At 47.8% G+C, this 20,703-nt stretch overlaps 1 protein-coding gene across 6 annotated transcripts; it reads right to left on the reverse strand.

Annotated features, from left to right (window-relative positions):
• Positions 1-370: 370 nt before the first annotated feature.
• ZSCAN12 (zinc finger and SCAN domain containing 12) lies at positions 371-19,315 on the reverse strand. 6 transcript variants are annotated; one of them, XM_032338166.1, is made up of 4 exons: positions 18,222-19,314; positions 14,951-15,098; positions 12,107-13,232; positions 4,425-5,598 (listed from the first exon to the last, which is right to left on the reverse strand). In XM_032338166.1, the coding sequence occupies exons 1-4, from the start codon at positions 18,627-18,629 to the stop codon at positions 5,469-5,471; spliced, it is 1,812 nt and encodes a 603-aa protein (XP_032194057.1). In that variant the 5' UTR covers positions 18,630-19,314; the 3' UTR covers positions 4,425-5,468. The 6 variants fall into 6 exon arrangements, with proteins under 6 accessions (XP_032194060.1, XP_032194057.1, XP_032194058.1 ...); XM_032338167.1 differs by having other exon boundaries at positions 5,448-5,598; positions 12,054-13,232; positions 18,222-19,315; XM_032338163.1 differs by lacking the exon at positions 4,425-5,598 and adding an exon at positions 9,620-11,820 and having other exon boundaries at positions 12,003-13,232; positions 18,222-19,315.
• Positions 19,316-20,703: the final 1,388 nt, after the last annotated feature.

Consider the following 20,703-nt stretch of genomic DNA (forward strand, 5'->3'; position numbering starts at 1 on the left):
GGAAAGCTCATACACTGCTGGTAGGGATGTGAAAGAGAATAAATATTACAGAATAATCTGAGTCTCTTAGAAGTCGAAAATAGTCTTAGCAGGTAGAGCCAACCATCCCACTCTTAGGTATTTACTGAAGAGAAATGAAATCATATGTCTATACGAAGACTTGTACACAAATGTCCTTACCAACTTCATTTTTTAAAAAAGATTTTATTTATTTAATTGACACACACAGACAGAGACACAGTGAGAGAGGAACACAAACAGGGGGAGTGAGAGAGGGAGAAGCTGGCTTCCTGATGAGCAGGGAGCCCAATGCGGGGGCTCGATCCTGGGACCCTGGAATCATGACCTAAGCCAAAGGCAGACGCTTAACAACTGAGCCACCCAGGGGCCCCACCAACTTAATTTTTAAGAGACCCCAAATGAAAAGAACCCAAATGTCTATCATAGGTAAATGTACAAACGTGTATATCCAGTTTCTTGAACACTCAACAAGAATATGAAGGGATTACTGATACCTGCAAAGACATGCATGAATCTCCAAATAACTGTGCGGAATGAAAGAAGCCAGACCAAAAAAGGATGGAACATACTGTATTCCATTCATATCCATTTCTAAAAAATGCAAACTAAGTCTATAGCAACAGGAAGCCCAGCAGAGGTTGCCTGGAGATGAGAGTGGTGTGGAGGGAGGAATTACCGCGGCACACACATCAACATTTTGGGGGGATAGATACGTTCGTTGTATTGATGGTGGTGATTATTTCACAGGTGTGCACATGTTAAAACATGTACAACTGTATCCTTCTGCAGTTTACTGCATATCAATTTCCTTTGGTAAAACTGTTTAAAAATTGTAGCTGATTACATTACAGATTCAAGGCAAATAAATTTAAAAATCTAGATGAAATGGGTAATTTTCTAGGCAAACAATATATTACTAAAAATTGACCCCCATTATAAACAGAAAGCCTAAACAGACTGGTTTTGTAGAAGAAACAGAAAAAGTTACCACGGAACTATCACAGGAAAGCACCCAGCCCAGATTGTTTCACATCAGAATTCAACCTTCAAAGACCAGCTAATTCCAGTGCCCTATAAATTGTTCTAGAATATTAAAAATGAACAAAAATGTAATGGCTTCCATGATGCAATTAAAATGTTGAAACCTAAAACCTGGAAAATATAGTACAAAAAAATAAAAAGAAAGTAAGTTAGTGACCAATTTCATACAAACATTGAAGAAAAATGTATGAAATGAAATATGAGCAGTTAAGCTCATTACCATATTAAGAACAGAACATGCCCTGTCTAGGCAGGACTTGTTGCAGGAATGTAAGGTTGGTTCGATATTTGAAAATCCTTCCACATAGGGCGCCTGGGTGGCTCAGGGGGTTAAACCGCTGCCTTCGGCTCAGGTCATGATCTCAGGGTCCTGGGATCGAGTCCCGCATCGGGCTCTCTGCTCAGCAGGGAGCCTGCTTCCTCCTCTCTCTCTGTCTGCCTCTCTGCCTACTTGTGATCTCTGTCAAATAAATAAATAAATAAATCTTTAAAAAAAAAAAAAAAGAAAATCCTTCCACATAAATACAAGATAGTAATAAAGTTAAGGAAAAAACCCTGGGATTTCTACAGATGCTCTAAAGGCCTTTTACAGAATGCAGTCATTCTTCCTTTTTGTTAAGATTTTGAGAGCGTGAGCGAGAGAGCCCAAGTTGGGGGGTGCAGAGGGGGAGGAAGCAGACTCCCCAATGAGTATGGAGCCTGACATAGGCTCAATCCCAAGACCCCAGGATCATGACCTGAGCAGAAGGCAAATGCTGAACTGACTGAGCCACGCTGGTGCCCTGAATGCAGCCTATCTTCTTCTTTTTTTTAAGAAAGATAATTTTTTTAAAAGATTTTTATTTTTTAGAGAGAGTAAGCAAGAAAGAGTATGAGCAGTGGGGAGAGGCTGAAGGAGAGGGAGAAGCAGACTCCCCGCTGAGCAGGGAGCCCAATGTGGGACTTGATCCCAGGACTCTGGGATCATGACCTGAGCCGAAGGCAGACTGTTAACTGACTGAGCCACCCAGGCACCTCTGCAGTCCATCTTCTAACACCTATTCTTATTTTTTTTTTTTTTTTCCTTTGAGAGAGAAAGAGAGCACACAGGGCAGGGGAGGGGCAGAGAGAAGGAGGGAGAGAATCTTCAGCTGGCTCCACGTCCGCACTGAGCTTGACAGGGGACTCAATCTCATCACCCTGAGATCATGACCTAGGCCGAAATCAAGATGCTTAACTGGCTGAGCCACCCAGGCACCCCAGTAATACTGACTCAGAAAAACTTAGGAAAAAAACTTAGGAATAATCACTGCAAAGTTTTTTAAAATCTGTGTTTCCTAGATTCAGTGACCTACCATAAATTACGAAAGCCTCATTCTCTCTCACAGAGATTGGGCTGTAAGAACAACTTGCTGAAGAGCTTCTCAAGATTCTTTTCACCTGTTTTAGAACTAAAAAGAATAAGCAAGTTACTTAAAGTCTTAGCCTTCACAACATTATATTATGTATTATCTGTAAGGGAAAATATCTCCATCACTATCTATCAATAGGCTGTATGGTAATTATCTTTCACTATCTTAAGGAAAACAATCAAACCAAAGCTGGAAAATCTATTCTCCGAAGGACACTTACATGACCTTATGCTGGAGAACATGGAGGCAGTCTCAAATTTAGGAAAGTGTCCAACACTTTCTTTCATTATATGTACTAAAACTTCATAAATGTGATTTTTGTGTCCTGATACAGACAAGCCTATTTAGCTCATAAAGAAAATAAAATGTAACTGCAGACAATAATCTACTCTTGTTGAATGAATTAAAACTATGAGAGCAGGCCTGGGGGAAACATGTATGCACAGTCATCCAGGGGACAGAATCACAAGCCCTGGGGTGCAGGGAAGCAACTTATTTCAAAAGTCCTGGGTGCTTACATCTATAGACTCCTCTAGAAAGAAGAACTGCTGGCCTTTCCTTTCCTTGACCTGAGGTCTTCATTCAGTGTTTTTACTGGCTAAACTGTGCAATCAAGAATACCCATTCCCCATAAATCCTGCCCATTTACACTATTTAATTTCCCAGCACTGTGGAGATTCTGTTGTGGAGACTTGGGTCTCCATCCACTCAACTTCCCACGATCCTCTCGTTTATAAGAACGTCTGTGATAGCGATGCAAGTACTAAAGTACGTTTACCGAGGTGCAACCATGTCTGTACTCATCGCACTGTCTGGGTTTCCCGAGGTGTGAACTCTCCAACGCTGAATACAGCCGGTGATTCCATGCAAAGCATTTCCACATTCATCACGTTTATACGATTCCTCTCCTGTGCGGATTCTCTGGTGCACAGTCATCCTGACTTGTGGGTAAAGGCGCTCCTCCGTACTCCACGTAAGGTCAGTAAGATGTCAGTGCTGCACGAAGGCTTCGTCGTGGTCAGTACATCTCTGCAGTCTCTCGTTCATGTGATTCTCTGATGTACAATGAGCCCATGGTAACTGAAAGCTTTCCAACATTCCTTACACTGAGCACTCTTCCATGTGGTGGATCTGGTGGGAAAAGAGGAACCCACTCTAAACCAAAGCCTTTCCAAACTTGTTCTCAAAGAGATTCTCTTCGGTCTCTGGACTCCCTAAAGCTGAATAAGGACTCACCAGTGACTAAAACTTTTCCTGCGCTTACTGCATAGGTGCTGCATTTCTACAGAGACCCCACCGCATGATTTAGCATCTTCATAATTTTTTTGTGTTGGAGACAAGTCTTTATTTTCATTCCCAGTAACACCATCTAAAAAAAAACGCAAAAAATTCAGATGTCGGTCATCTCTCTGCTAAGGTGAGACTTAAGATGAAGAATAGTGATAAAAATAAAACCCAGTTTTACCTCAAGTGCATGCCATTACTGTGCATCTGAACTGTCATCTCAATTTGGCCAAGTGCCCCAAAAGGCACGCAAGTTTCCAGTTTGAGGGAAGAAGAGACAGCTAGGGGGAAAGTTTGGAAAAGCATGGAGGATTTTCTCACAAAATGAGACAATGAATCAGGAAGGTATAATCAAAACAGTTAAGAGGAGATAAGTTTGATCCAGAGATGAAAAATGGAGTATCATGAAATCAAGAGAAATTTTAATTTGCCAGTGCAAGTTAAAAGGATCATTTAGGGGCGCCTGGGTGGCTTAGTGGGTTAAGCCTCTGCCTTCGGCTCAGGACCTGATCTCAGGGTCCTGGGATCAAGCCCGGAATCAGGCTCTCTGCTCAGTGGGGAGCCTACTTTACCCCCTCTCTCTGCCTGCTTCTGATCTGTCAAATAAATAAGTAAAATCTATAAAAAGAAAAAAGGATCATTTATACCAACTGAAATGTACCTAGGCCACTACTACAGACAAGCAAATGCTCCACAAGTAAATATTTATTGAGTCAATCAATGAACAGTGGTCTACGATAACAGTTAACTTTAAGCAACAGCTAGAACAGTTTCAAAATACACACCGTTTTGAAATGGAAAAACTAAAGTGGAGAAAATAACTTTTTCAGTAATGTCAGGACTAAAATATAGGAAGAAAGCTGCACTTTGAAGTTAAAGGAGTTGAACAAGTCAAAGTAAACCAAACAAAACTCCTCACAGATATGGCTGAGAGCTTCTACCTCAAGAATCAGGCAAATAATGAGAAGGCGATGGGTAGAGCCAAGTCTTCAAGGGAAAGGACGTTACTGAGAGTTCTAAAGCGCTTCCTTTCAAGGGTCTCGCAGATACCTTTTCTCATCAGCTTTCCATTCCAAAAGGCGGTAATGCTCAACCTATGACAGCGGCTTAACAGGCTGCACTTAAAACCCTGGATTCCATCACACTATCTGTGCTATAAGCACTTCTTGTGCTGTTCTACAGCCTGGGCCCTAAAGGCAACGGGATGAAGCCAGTCTTGGAAAACTGGATTTGAAGTCGCCCAAACAACAACCCAATACAGAACTTCCCAGAGGCGCACACGAACACCAAGGGGAATTAAAGCTCATGAGGGAGGTGCTGGGTTTGGGCTGCAAAGACATGTGGTGGATCCCAAGTTTGGTTTTACTGCTTTCTCTGCTATTCCAGAAGACTTTCACTACTCAACCCGTAATATACGTGATTATGCCAACCCTTCCCACCTGACGGTTTTCCTCCAAGCTGTCTCCAACTTTTCTAGCTTAAGTGATACCTCTTCTCCACATTCTGGGTACGATCCCTGCCTGAATCTGCAGCTTCCCAGCGAGGTGTGAGGACTGGCTTCAGCGCCTGCTCCTTGGTCTACTTGGTGGTCTCAGCAACCGTGGGCGAAGCTCTCTGACAGCCCTGGGAGGCCCAGGTAACTACCTCCTGATAGTAGCAACTTAAAGTCTGAAGGACTATCTGCGACTTCTTTGCCAGAGTGGTCCCAGGCACGGCCCTCTCCCTCTGCCATCAGTCACCATCAGGGACCTTCCCGCAGGAGGACCGCCATTCTGGAATGAGCGCACTCAGGAGAAGATTCACACCAGCCTGAGGTCCACACCGGTTTTTCAGAAGTATTTCCTTGTAGCTAGTCTTCTTCCTGGGGCACAAAATAACACTGTTATCAGAAACTCTAATTTTTGTTTAGCTCCTTGACTCAAGAACTCACTAGCCAGACAAGGCACTGAAAGAAAAAGGAACTTCGTCAGGAAGCTAAATAAAGGAAGTGGGAGGGAATTTGCAAATCCTTAATTAGCACCGTGTGCTAAAATCTTTTACTTCCTAAATGTTTGTTAATAAAACTTGATAGACCGTGACCCTCCTCCCTTGGGTTCTCACCTTCAGAGAATCCCGAACAGACGGTAGAGAAAATAACATCAGAAATGAGAAAACAATAACAGCTCATATTTACTTAAAGTTCTACACCTTTACTCGTTTAAGTGGGTTATAAGCCCATGACAGTTGAAGGATTCCGCGGTACGGAGGTAAGTCACTTGCTACCACCAGTAAGTGGCCTCTGACCCGCACTGCAGCGTCGCCTCCCGGACCGCAGGCAGGGTCAGGACGCAGACCTCTCCCCGACCAGCCCCATCTTCTGTTTACAAAACCGGGACCCCAGACTCGCCTCTTCCCAAGAGCCCAGGTAGCCCAATACAGCCCAACCCTCGGAAGCCGTCCCTGACTCCCGCGGCAACTCTCGGAGGTCGGGTCCCACCCTCCCACACCCGTCCCGCCGAGGCCCGGGGTGCAGGAGGGGAGGCCGAGCCCCGCCCCCGCACAGGTGCGCGCCGTCTCGCGGGCTCGCGCTTCCGGGCCGGCCGCAGCTCCTGCCGCTGCGCCGTTCGGTCTCCTCTAGGAACCTGGAGGCTTTCTCCTCTCGGTGGTTGCCTGGCTGCGTCCCCGCCCCGCACAGCCTCCCGCGGCGCCCGCAGGTGAGCGGGGCCCAGGTTCCTAGGACAAAGAGCGCGAACCTGGGTTGCGCGGAGATAAAGCTGCGGGCGAGGTCTGTCCCCGAGGGAGGGCGAGGTCTGTTCTCGCGGACCCCGGAGGCGCCCCACGCAAAGGTCCTGGGGACACTGCACGCGATCCCAGTGACCTGCGGCTGCGGCGCAAACGGAGCTGCACCCAAGCGCGAAGCTAGGTGTAGACAGCCCAGATATCTACCCCACGGAACGCCCAGTCGGTGGCTGCTACTGTCACCACTTACCCTGTGGGGAAACCGAGACCCCATGGGGTAAATCACTCGTCCTAATTGTTTGATTACAGAAAACTCACGTTTTTTAGAGGGTGTGAAATGATGGAGTAGGCACGAGTGAGGCACTAGACCAAAAAGTCAAGTCCGCGTAAAGAGCCCAAGAGGGATCAGTAAGATCTAACCGCAATACACAGATGACAAATAACGGCCACTTAGAGGTCCTTCTGGGATACCCAGGACCAGTCTATCTGGGCTAAGATGATCCGTGGAAAAAACACGTATCCCCCAAAAGAACATCTTCAGCTGAGCTGGGCGAAGGCTCCGGGAGCCTTGACCGATGGGCTTTCAGACCTGGTAGTGTGAGCGAGGAGTTTCCACAAACTCAAGGGAAAACCGCTGGCTCTCCACGATGGTCTTACAATGTGAGCCAAGGAGCTACTCAACTGAGTTTACTTATCATGAATGGCTTTGTCAAAATCAAATTATATGTATAAAATAAAACCTATGTATAACACATTTTTATAGAATATAGTAATACATATATTCTCTCTCTCTCTCAAATACTATACATATATAAAAATGTGCAAGGACTCCTTACCAATTACACCCAAAAACATTTGGCATGAGAGAAGACCCAAAGAAATTCCAATAAAATGAACTGCTAGGGGTGTCTGGCTGGCTCAGTGGGTTGAACCTCTGCCTTCCGCTCCAGTCATGATCTCAGGGTCCTGGGATCGAGCCCAGCCCTACCTACTTGTGATCTGTCAAATAAATGAATAAAATCTTAAAAAAAAAAAATGAACTGCTAGAGGGATTGTGATATGAGAACTATTGTGATAGGAGAACTTTTAAGTGTGAAAGGATGGAAGTTGAGAATATTTAACTAAAGGTTATCAGATGATTATCCCTAAGCTGAATAGGACAATTTGTTGCCCAAATAAATTCTGGGCTGTGGAGTCAGGACAGGCACCTGAAAGAACTATTTTATATAATTATGTTTCCTTTAATCCTAGCCATGGTATTAGCTACAAATATAAAACCCTCATCAAGAACAGATCCATATCGGTTACTGGACAGATCTATAATGGGACATTATAGATCTATACAGATCTATAGATCTACAATGGGACATTATAATCTACATCTTTATGATCTGTATTACTGAAGACTGCCCAAAATCCCATATTCTGTCAGAATGGAGGGTGATCCTTTCCTATCAAGAGCCCATTTTTAGTGGAATGTCTCCTGTGGACACCCTCCCTGTGTCGGCAACAAGCATTAGGGCTCACGTTCCACTGACCAAACCTCATCCGCAACCTGGCGAGCAGAAAGGGTGGTGATATTATTACCTTGGGTGCTTGGACATAGGATTCTGGGGTTTCTGAAGTATCTTTTAAAAAAGAGTGACAGGAGTAGAAAAGTTACACAGACATCAATTACCACTGCAACACAGGGCTCCTTTAACTGAAACGAAGTGTGGGCTCTAGAATTGGGCTGCTTGGGTTCAAAGCTGGGCCCCACCATATACTAACTTTGTGACCTCAGGCAGCTTCAATGCTAAAAATAAAATAAAGCACCTAGTAAGGCCTAGCCCTTAGTAAACTGTATATGTTACATATTTTTAATAAATTTTATTCTCGACTCCCAAAGATGGCCAATAAGGGCTTTGAGTGTGAGAACTCTGTAATAAATAATCTAGGGGAGATAACAAGAGGCTACTTCTGTTCAGAGCACAGTAGTGTGAACCTGCTCTCCACTGCTGGCCTCACCCCACAACTGACATTTCTCAATTCAGAGCCTGCTCAATCCCATTCTCTTTCCTCAGTAGCTTTACCTCACACTGAAAATTCCAGCAACCTCTTCATACACCTGGGGGGTTCTGGAGGGGGGCTGGCTTTCTTCCCTTTGCAGTCCGTTATACCCCCTGCCACCCGTTTGTCAGGTTACTCTTCATTCAAAGCCCCCTTCACTTTTTATTGCTTTAAGGAATTTGATTCTCCCCCAACCTCTCCAGCTTTTTGTCTTAAACACTCAGTATCTTGTTCACCTTGAATCAATGAGAAAAGCAGCTCGATCTCACTCTCATCCTTAATATTATTTCTAAGTAACTGCTTTGTGATTTGAGTGTTACACCAGTGCCTCAACCTGGTTGTTCCGTCACTACCCTTGACTGACATCCTTTCTTGGACTTGCTTCCATTTCACATTTTTCCTTTCTATCCTACTGCCTGTTACTGCTGATGGTTTCAAAATCCACAAAGGTTAGCTGCTTCAGAGGACCCTGATTTCCTAGATCCTGTCCCTGTTAGACCGTATCTACCTTTTATCCGTAAAGACGCACTCTGGGTTTCATCACTTCGTCATTCTCTGTTCGCCACACTCTCCCATTCTGTGTCTGACCTGTCCTGTCCTCCACTTGCCCCCCGGGGCCTTCTACTTCCATGTTGCCAATTCGGCTGCAGTTACACTGTTTCCCCCTAATCCTGGATAGTTTGACCCCTTTGATGCCTACCTGGAAATGCCACACCACCCCCCCCCCTTCTTGGTACTGCAACGATATTTAAGTACAAGGAACAACCAGAACAAAACCCCCACCTTTATGAGTTATGAACTGCATGCTAGGTAACAGGCATATCCCGATGTTCTGGGTCTCTGTCTATGGCTCCTTTGTATTAGGCAACTAAAGGCGTTAGAGGCAAATGGACGAATGCGTCTGCGCTGAGAACGTGTTAAGCAGAAGATGTAAGTAAGAGCACTGTGAACAGAAAGCCAAGTTAAAATAAGAATCACGGGGTGCCTGGGTGGCTCAGTGGGTTAAGCCTCTGCCTTCGGCTCGGGTCATGATCTCAGGGTCCTGGGATCGAGCCCCACGTCAGGGTCTCTGTTTAGTGGGGAACCTGCTTCCCCCCCACACCGCCTGCCTCTCTGCCTACTTGTGATCTCTGTCAAATAAATAAAATCTTTTAAAAATAAAAAAATAAAAAAGAACCGTGTTCCCATGAGCAGTAGGCTTCGAAATGCTCAAAGGGACTCCTAGGAGTGACGTCAGTTTGGCCACCATGTCTGAAGTCCGATCCGGTGACGAGACATGCCCATACAGGTTCTCGTCACTAAGCACCGAGGAGCGTGCGGGAGTGAGAGATGCAAGGCAGGCCGAGCTGGGAAAGGGAACAGGAACACACACAGCTCGGAGCTCTCAGGCTCACTCGGGGCAACAAACTGTTTCCTGGATGTAAAAAAGCGTTAGTTCCCAACCCCAGCTGCCTCAGTGTCTCATGGGCGCAGCTCCCAGGCTGGTCTTAGGAAAAAACACCTAAATAAGAAGTCCTCAACTTGTGACTGAGTTTTCAAATGTTCACGGGCTTTGCTCTGTTGTGAACTCAGAATGTTCTCCCATGGTCACGTAAATTCCAATCCCAAAGCAAATCTGACACATGTCATAATATGCCCGTTATGGTACTAACACCATTGTTATTTTTATGGGAAAACGTGCTCACACTTACAGCTCAGAAGGGACATCACAAGTATTTCTCCAGGGACTCTTCTGGTTCCAAACCAGTGATAATACTCTTGTGTTCTGGACAGGGCGACAGACAGAGGCCAGAGACGGGGGCCATGGGGAAAGGTGGCAGAGTGCATTACAGGAGCCGGGAGGAGATGGGATGGAGGCTCGGGGCTAGGTACACAGCAGTTAGGAGCTTAAAGGAGGGTCATTATCCGTTTCTCCCCTCCCCCTTTCCTCACCACTTCAGACCACTCAGCGGCTAGAGGTGAGGGGTGAGAGGACCCTGGAGTTGTGTAGGGTGAGGGGTTAATCTCAGAAGCTGCAGAGTCGGCCATGCCAAGGTAGCAAGGGAAGGAAATCAAAGGACAGCTCAGTGAAGGTCAAAAATCCTCTGTAAAGAAGACAGACAGACCAGGAGCCACGTGCGCCTCTCTGTGGCTGCCGGCTACCCCCAGTAATGGCCACAGGCCGTCGTCCGGGATGGAACTGCTCACCCAGTAGAACAGGAGCAGAGCCAACCGTCATCGGCTCATCTGTTCTAACGAGTCCCAAGAGACAGTCACTAACTTTGGCTCTTTGATATGCTCAAGAAGGTATGCAAACCAAGAAATTGTAAACCAGTTCTGCAGAGCAGTTGTTAGGGAATTGAGAACATGAGAACTACGTAACTGGGGGAAAGAGAGGTTAGAGGCAAAGAGAACCCTAGTGCCCTCCCTAACTAACCGCGAAGCCTTGTGCTCAGACGACCCCAGGAGCCTTCGAATGTAGGTCAGTCTCCTATTTTGATGCCCTTAAATTTGAAGAGGTGGAAAGGCCAGCCTGAAGCCCTTACAGCGGGATGGTGGTCAGGTTCCCTGTGCTCTCTATGGTCCTGCTGGCACCTGTCCGCTCTCGGGCTTCCCTTATGCTCTGAACCAGCAGTGGTGCCTGCTTACGGGCAAGTGTTCCCATGTCCACGCTCCACAGGCAACCATGAAGGCCGCTGGGATTCAATGCAGTGAGGCAGAAGGTCTGTGAGTGGGACTCGGGCGTTCTCCTCAGTGAAGTGGAGGGATCCCTAGAGCAACGGACAGGACTTGAGGTCAGAGACCTACACTTCAGTGGCTGGGCTTTCCCTTGTGACACTGTAGCTACATCACCGTCTCTGCACGCAAGAGTGTCCTCACCTTTCCAATGGCCAATAATTTTAGAGACACTTTAGGAATGAAGTCAAAGAGGCATTCTTGCCCTCCCAGTCTGTCCCCAAGTTCCGTTGCCAACGTACCGCCAACAACTGCCCAACTGAACTGACCCCGTACCTCAGGTCGACTCGCGTGCTTCCAAATCACGAGCGCTCTTGCCTCTGCCTATATTTCCTTCACCCTAAATGCTTTCCATTTTGCCCTCCAATTCTGCCCATCCAATCCTTAGTGTCAGTAAGATCTTTCCTGACCCCCCGAGGCACCGGCGGTCCGTCCTCTCAGATGGACAGCACTTACTGTGTGCCACAAGCCACTTCCAAGACACAGGACCTGTGTCATTTCTCCTGTCCTGCTGCGGTCTCACCTAACCTCACATGCAGATCTTAGCTATCTCCAACTAAACCGTCAACTTTGGAGAAGAGGAATGTGGTGTTCTGCTTCTTGATCTCCACAGCACCTGACAGAATGGGCGGCACACAGGGAATCCTTTATCAATATCTGAGGCTTCCTTATAGCAACAGTGACTGGCGTTTTGCCCTAAACGATTTCAAAGCCTGCACTCTGGGACACAGCCGCCCTGCAGTCATCATACAGGAACAGGTTTTTCTCCTGTGTGGGTAGTCTGATGTTGAGTAAGAGCTGAGGTCTGCCTGAACGACTCCCCACACTCTTTACCTGTACAAGGACCACCTCTAGCATGGGTTCTCTGGTGTTTACTAAGATCTGACCTCTGTCTGAAGGCTTTGCCACATTCATCACATTGGTAGGGTTTCTCCCCAGTGTGGATTCTCTGGTGCTGGATGAGGCTGGTGATTCCTCGGAAGGCGTTCCCACACTCGTCGCACTTGTAGGGCCTCTCTCCAGTGTGGATTCTCTGATGTTCCGTGAGGACGGATCTTTGCGTGAAAGCCTTCCCACACTCATCACATTTATAAGGTCTCTCCCCAGTGTGAATTCGCTGATGTTCTACAAGACTCGTCCTCTGAATAAAGGCTTTTCCACATACATCACACTTGTAAGGTTTTTCCCCAGTGTGGATCCTCTGGTGCTGAACAAGGCCACTCTGGCTGAAGGATTTCCCACATTCCTTACACTGATGGCACTTTTCTTTGTGGTGGATCTCCTGGTGGGAAACCAGGGATGAGTTATACACAAAGGCTTTTCCACACTCGCTGCACTCATAGGGCTTCGCCCCAGTGTGAACTCCTTGATGCTGAGTAAGTATCGAACGCCGACTGAAACTCTTATTACACTGAGTACAATGGTACGGTTTGTCTCTCGTGTGGATCTTGAGATGGTGAAAGAGGCCTGCTTTCTGGCTGAAGGCTTTGCCGCACTCATTACAGTGGTAGTGCTTCTCTCCTGTGTGAAGTCTCTGATGCTGGTTAAGAGCTGACCACCGGCCAAAGGCTTTGTCACACTCATTACACTTATACGGTTTCTCTCCAGTGTGGATTATTTTGTGCCGGATAAGCACAGTTCTCCCACGGAATGTTTTTCCACATTCCTCGCACTTGTAAGGCCTGTCTCCAGTATGGACCCTCTGATGTTCTACAAGGCGCGAGTGCTGACTGAAGGCTTTCCCACACTCCTCGCACTCATGAGGTTTTCCTCCCGGACAGAACCTCTGTTGTTCATCCAGAAGGACTCGGTTTTCTTCACCTATAGGTTGTTCATTTTCCCTGGAGTGTCCAGAAGACTCTTCTGGTTTTGCCTCAGGATCATCAGCTTCTCTGCAGTGAGCAGGCCAGAACACTTCACGTTTAAATGCAGACATGTTTTCATGTGGTTCCATTGCTTCAGAAATTTCTTGCTTTAAATTCCCGTACTCGTTCCCAGTCTCAACACCTGAAACTGCAATGGATCACCGAGTCAACGAGTTTCCAACATAAGATTCGTCGGTGAGAAACACTAAGAACCCAGAGTTTCTGCAGGACTATGAAATGGCCTAAGAACACAGGACGGACATAATACGTAAAACTCCAAAAATTGTTATGGAAAAGACCAGTAACCCAATAGAAACTGGGCAAAGGAAAAATTGTCTCCAGAAAAATTAATACAGTAATTCTTTTTTTTTTTTTTTTAAAGATTTTATTTATTTATTTGACAGAGAGATTACAAGTAGGCAGAGAGGCAGGCAGAGAGAGAGAGGAGGAAGCAGGCTCCCTGCTGAGCAGAGAGCCCGATGTGGGACTCGATCCCAGGACCCTGAGATCATGACCTGAGCCAAAGGCAGCGGCTTAACCCACTGAGCCACCCAGGCGCCCTAATACAGTAATTCTTAAATATAAGATGCTCCACCTCAAAATAAGGGAAAAGCAAATTCAAACAATACGGAGACACACTTTTCACCCATCATCCTGCCATGTTCATGAATGTCCCACGTTGCCGGTGGGTGTAAACTGACCCAGGCCTGACAGAGGCAATCTGACAGCATCCATCACAATGACAAATGTACTTAACCTTTGGCTTAGTAATTCCACAAACAGGAATTTATCCTGCAGTTCACCACACAACATCTGTTAGAATAAAACACTGGGGACAACTTAGGGGGGTGGGTAAGTTAACTGTGTGGTTCATCCAAACATTTTATTACTAAGTTGCTGTTAAGAAATAAAAAATGCAAGCTTTTACAATCTTAGTGATAAAGAGAAGAAAAGGTATTTGTTTGAATATGAAAACATATATATCTCTAGGGAAGGACACATAAGAACTTAATACACTGACAACCTAGTTCAGAGCTGGAAGACCAGACGGCCGAGGAAATGAAGTGGAATGAAAACTTTTCACTAAATAATTTAAAAATTTTTGTCTTTGAACTAGATGAACTTTTACCTACTTTAAAAAACTAAATGGAAAAGAACATAGGGGCACCTGGGTGGCTCAGTCATTAAGCATCTGCCTTTGGCTCAAGTCATGATCTCAAGGTCATGGGATGAAGCCCCAAATCGGGCTCTGCTCCATGGGAAGCTGCTTCTCCCTCTCCCACTCCCCCTGCTTGTGTTCTCTCTCTCGCTGTCTCTCTCTGTCAAATAAATAAATAAAACCTTTAAAAAAGAAAAAAAAGGAAAAGAATAAATATAAATGAAGTAGAGATAAGGAAGTTATGGAGTCTTTCATCCATTCACCAACTTTTAATATTCTGCCACGTCTGCTTTATTGTTCCTCTCTTTGTAAGCGTACACAAATATACACTTTTTCCTGAACCATCTGAAAAATGCGGTCAGCATGGGGCAGAGGCTTGTTTATGAAGGAGGAAGGAAACAGCCAAAGTGAAGACAGTAGCACCGTCTGACAGAATAAAGGCTAAAAAGAGCAAGACCAGTACCATGGAAAACAACTACTAGAAAGACTAAATTAAGTGATCTCAAATAAAACAGTGCAAGAATTCGAAAAATATTTAAATATAAAGAGAAGAGAAGACCTGAAGAGCGAGAAACTGAAGTGGCCGAGAGTGTGCACGAGAGACTTCGTGACTCTGACCATCAGGAACAGTGCGGAGTACTAGGGCGGCCTGCTGGCCCGTCCTGGCCTGTCCTCCCCTTCCCCCCAGACGGCTCTGTCTGCCTTACCTGGCTCCTCCAGCGGGGCTTCAGGTTCTGGAGACTCACACTTGGGCTGTGCCATCAGGGGTGGGAGGGACACGCCGGGCTCCTGTTCTGTGCCCAGAGGGGCCGTCTCCTCCAAGGGCTGGCCTTGTTCCTCGGTGTGGACTGAGACCTGCGGCAAGAGAAACAGCTCACACAGTCTGTGAACAGCAAATAAGAGTACACGATCCCCGGCGGTGACGTCCAGCTCTCTGACACCTCAACTTTCTCCCAGACACCAGCCTGCCGTAACCCTCCCCATGGCGCCTCCTCTGGGAAACCTTCCCTGCTCCTGTTCTTCACAGCTAAACGCTGCTGGTTGTGTCACCTTCACTGTTTATGCCTGGAGAAAGGCAGAAGGAAACGAAGGAGTGACAGAGGGTGCAGGACGGAGGAGAAATCTCTTCCCTGGAGGCTCCGGAAGCTGTTCCTTACAGCCAGCCTTCCCCAGGCCCCACTCCACCTCCTTCCAGGACAGGACCTTATTTTCTCCTTGCCCAAGGTCATGGTCACATGAGAGGCCACCCACCATTCATTTCATCACTCCCCGTACCCCCCACTTCAAGGAAGAAGCCTTTTCTCTTCAAGGTGCGCAGGTCTCCACTCTTGCCTTCAATCCCATCCCTTACTGCAGCCGACCCCTGCTCTGGCCACCAACTCATTTATTTAGCAGTTTAAGCCATCCTGTAGTTTCTGTGCCTGCAGGGAATCACTCCCCTTGTATTCGAAAATACCACGTCTCCCCAGCAGGGTGTGAAATGCTGGGATCTGGGACCACTCTTGTTCCTAAGTCTGTGTCTTAGTTCAGGAACTCTGGGAGCGGGGGCTGGTTACCTCGACTACATGGCACCATGTACACAAAGCACACTGCAGGGGGCATTGCCACAGTAGGCCCTCGAACTGCTCCCCAGTCCTCTACAGTGGCTACACTCTGTAAATAAGAAATCACCCCACACTGCCTCTATTCTGACAGTTTCATTGTGCAACCTCTGCCCCCAGAATAAGAGCCAAAATCAGAAGGATGCTGAGACGGCCAGAAAAAGATGTTTCAACTTCAAATGTGGAGGGAGAAAAAAGCCAGTACAGTGGTCTGTGTCTTCCATCTGTGGATCTCTGGCAAGGCTCAGAAATCGAGTTTAAATTCTGTTAGCTGCCCCCAGCATGCTTTGAGGGAAGGGGTTGGCTTGCAAAACAAACTCAACATCTTTCATTTTGTTCTGTTTTTTTAATCAGGGGAAAGCACAAACTCAACACGTTTAAAACCACATTACTTCTGCCTGCACTCGAGAATCCCTTCTTTCTTTCGGTTCTCTTCCTGTCTCCTCAGCCACTCCTCCATTTCCACTGCCCTGATGACCCCCTTTCATCTCAAAGCCTTAAATATCATCCATAACCTGACCAGTTCCAGTTCTGCATCTCTAGCGCGGATCCCTGCATCGAATCCCAGCTTGTTATACTCAGTTGCTTGCTCAACTTTTTCCAGGTGGATTCTACTAGGAATCTCAAAATCGACACACATCCAAAAACCTAGTAACCCTTGATCCCTGTCCTGACACAAAACCTTCCTCTCTCCCAGCCTTTACCATCTTTGTGAATGATGAATCGATGAGTCATAATGTTCAGAACAAAAACGTTAGCTGAACCCTGAACTTTCATATCCCACATCCTACAGAAAAACAAATCATGTCAAGTGCCACCTCCGGAACAGGCAGGATCCAACCGCATCTCACCACTTCCACAGCTACTGCCCTAGTCCAAGCCACCAGCACCTGTTTCCTGGACTGGTGCTGAGCCTGTCTCCCTGCTTCTGCATTTGACCTCTTGGCCTCCCGTACCCCCCCCACCAGGCACCATGTACAACTCTTCCAACAGAGTGGCTACAGTGATTATTTTTACAATTTAGGTCAGGTTAAACCTCTCTTCTGTTCAACTCTCCGGTGACTCAGCACCCCGTTTGTCTGCCTCCTTATTACACTAGACTCCAGCTGGGAAACAACAGCAGCTTCTGTGCTTTGTTCATGGCTATGTTTCCAGTGCCCAGAATGGTGCCTAGTACAAAAACCCACATTAGTAAATGTCTCCTCAACAAATGAGCTTTCCCCAATCCACCTTCCCCTAGCCCCTTGAACTCTGTTAGGAGCACCTGGATCCCGCCAGTCTCTCAAGCCGAAGTCCCCAGTGCTCAGCCTGGAAGAGATCGCTCCCCGCAGAGTTTTCCCTTCATCCTTCCTTTTTCATCCACTCATCTGTCATCATTCCAATGAATACTTACCTAAGACATCTTCATCCTTTGAAGTCTCACAGTCACAACTCTCTTTGAAACTCATGTCTTTCTGCAACAGGTTCCTCCCCTCCAGTGTTTCATGCCCCCAGTGCTGGGCTACCCTTCTTGTTTCTCCACTTTATAGCCTTCCTACCAAGACTTCCCAGCCTTGCCTCTACTGACCAGCTAGGTCAGATCATTCTTTGTTGTATGATGCTGTCCTATACGGGTAATGTCCCTGGCCCATCAGCCACTAGATGTTGGTAGCACCTCGCCCCATCTGACAACCAAAAATGTTCCAAGACATTGCCCGATGCCTCTAGGGCACAAAACTGCCACTGGTTGAGAACCAGTATCAGTACTGAAACAAAACAGAACAGAACAAAATCCTACATACTTTGGTTACATCCTCAGGTTAGAGAAGCTCATTTAGACTCAAAGAGAAAACATTAGAAGCTTGTGTCCTACAGAATAAAATCTAAATTCCAGGGGTGGTATCCAAGGTCCTGGACTCTGTTTTCAATCCCTATTCACAACTCACCTGTCCAACCCACCCCGAGCTTTCTACTACTCCCAGTAACTCCCACCCCTGCCCGGCCCCTCCCTCCTAACCTTCCACTCTGCTCATACCTCCCACTCCTCCAAGGTGGTGACTTTGATTTCTCCTTCGTTTAATCCTTTAATGGAGAAAGGGCAGTGGACACACTGTTGTGCAAGAGAGTGATGTCCCTTTGAAGACACTGCTCCCACTCCCTTACCATGACCTAACATTTGCTCTTAGATGTTTTTGAGCTGCATTTCATCAAACAGAACTCTGTAGGCCCAGTACAGAAGTACATGATCCGTCCCCAAAGAAGCTATAAATAAGTTAGGACTACATTAATCAAGTTTCCATGAGGCTAAGGCCTGATACACCCATGTGTCAAGAACACACGGGCCTAGAAATCCATAATTCATTTTTTCTCAATCACAAAACAGATCTCTTTTTCTTACCTGTTCTCCTGGCTCGTCCAGCTCCCTCTCCAGGTCCTCCAGCGCGGCCACCGCCTGCTCCCCGCTCTCCGGCTGCTGCTCCCGCACCCAGGCCTGCAGCTCCTCGGGCAGGATGGTCAGGAACTGCTCCAGCACCAGCAGCTCCACGATCTGCTCCTTGCTGTGCATCTCCGGCCGCAGCCACTGGCGGCAGAGCTCCCGCAGCCGGCTCAGCGCCTCGCGGGGTCCAGAGGTCTCCTGGTAGCAGAACTGCCGGAAGTACTGTCGGAAGACCTCCCTGCTGTGGGTGTTGTTCTTCTGCAGGATCTGATGCTGTCTAGGGGTGTCCTTCTCCTCCTCCTCAATCTTTACTTCCAAAAGGTCATCCTGGTCCTCGTGGGCCTGGAGAGCCCAAGTAGATGCCATCATAGCTGTGCAAAAGCTTTATCAGTGCTGCAAGCAAGATTCCCCGTTAAGATCTCCCTGGGTGGCCGTGAGGGAGAAGCCGCCCCTTCTAACACAAGCTACACCGCAGGCAAAAACTGCAAATGCTAAGACTTTACTTCCGTGCTTTGCACGCCACCTCCAGGTTACTTCACGCTACTCCGGGAAACGCTCCGATTGCAAGAGTTAAGAACAGACCAATCTACAGAGACTGAGTAAAAGGTACGACGTGGCCTGAGGAGTTTACAAACCAACAGCGCGGCCCGGCAGGAAGCCCCCGCACGGAGTCCTAGAACGAAGGGCGACGGGAGTACACCAACACCTGGAGCAAACGGATCGTCTCAGGGCGTCGGGACACCCTGGCTCGGTCGCCTCTCCTGCAGTGGCCGCACGTCCGGCGGAAACGCTGCCGTCAGCGGCGCGGCCGCCGCAGCACCCCGGCCCTGGGGTCGCGCGCAGTCTCCGCTCCTCCCCCCGCGGCCGACCCGCCGCGTCCCACGGCTCGCCAAGGGCACAGGGCCGCACGCTCGCTCCCCCGCTGCCCGCGGGCACTGCATAAGGGTCCCTCCAGAGGCACGAAAGGCCGCGGCCCGCAGACCGCCCACAGCCCGAGCCGCCGACAGCGCCCCACAAAGGCCGGAAGCGAGCGGGCTGGGCGCGCGCGCACTTCCGCCGCCGCTGCAGGGAAGGGCGAGCGCGGGCCGGGCAGTTCCCGCGCGGCTCCGCTAGCTCGCGAGAGTTAGGCGGGTACGCGGGCGCGCACTTCCGCCGCCGCCGCCGCCGCCGCCGGGAGGGGGCGGGCACTGCGGCGGAAGTTAGACGGCGAGCCGGCGGGTGCGGTAGGTCTCATCCCCAGCTCCTGCCTGCCCCCCCGCTGTGGGCGAGGCCTGGCAACACCTGCAGTAGGTGCCACTTTGTCCTGTACGTCTCTTTACAAGTCATTAGCGTCAACTTGCCGGTGTTTTGTTGGGGGTTTTGCATCTCTGCTCGGGGACACACTGGCCGGTACGTCTTCGGGTAATGTTGGCCCTACGACGCGCGGCTTCCTGCGGAAGGCTGACGTTGAAGGAGTCAGCCAGCACCAGAAAAACGGGCCAAGGGGAAGCAGTCCGCCTCGGTCACGGGTGCAAGGCAGCCACAGAAAAGAGCATCCAAGCACAGAGCACGCAAGACACAGGGGAGGCCCAGGAACGGCATTCCCCGTCTGCACGGGGGCAACTCGGGGATGTAGGGATACGGAACAGACGGCAAAGGTAAACATGGATCTCGGAAAGCTCCTTTCTCATACTTTTTGTCCAAGCGCATTGATAACACTTGGCCATTTTATACGCCAGGTAACTCCAACATTTTAAAAAAAGATTGTTTCTCGTGATATTTTTTTTTCCTTGTGATATTTTGATAAACCTTCTAAGTACTTCTAAAATCAAGAGAAAAAAAAAGACTTTGAGTTCCAGGACTCAAGAAAGACTTGGTGAAACTGTAATGTCAGATCACTGTTACTTTGTGTATAAAAAATAAACCTATATATACACTTCATTAGCTTATAATAATGTTGGGTGTATTTAGGGAGGTTGAAAAGGAAGCAAGAAAGGAGAAAAAAAAAATTGAACGATTATTTAGGAAAAGAAAATCCAAAAAGAACTTTATGTATACCCCAAGCTTTAAATCTGGGTGGACAAGGGTGTTTTGGAAAATTAAAGACGACTACAAATTCTTTAGCACTTTTCCCATTACGAGGTGCAGGTCTATGTCATTACCCCTTGAGTCTGAGTGGATTTGATGACTCCTCTGATAAAATATAGCAAAAGTGATGCTGTTTGAGTTTTCCAGCCTGAGCCTTTAAAGCAGCAGCTTTCACTTTTTGTTTTTTGGAACAATTGCTCTTGGAGCCCTGAGCCATCACAGAGACAGGCTGACTGCCCTGCTGGGAAGATCACATAAGGAGGCCCTGAGCCCACCCCTCTAGCCAAGGCACTGGGCATGGCAGGGCAGCTGTCTTGGGATTTTCTAGGCAAATCCAGAAGATGCCATATGAAATGGAAGAACCTTTTAGCTGGGT

This window comes from Mustela erminea, chromosome 4 (genome assembly GCF_009829155.1).
Source record: "Mustela erminea isolate mMusErm1 chromosome 4, mMusErm1.Pri, whole genome shotgun sequence".
Lineage (NCBI taxonomy): Eukaryota > Metazoa > Chordata > Mammalia > Carnivora > Mustelidae > Mustela > Mustela erminea.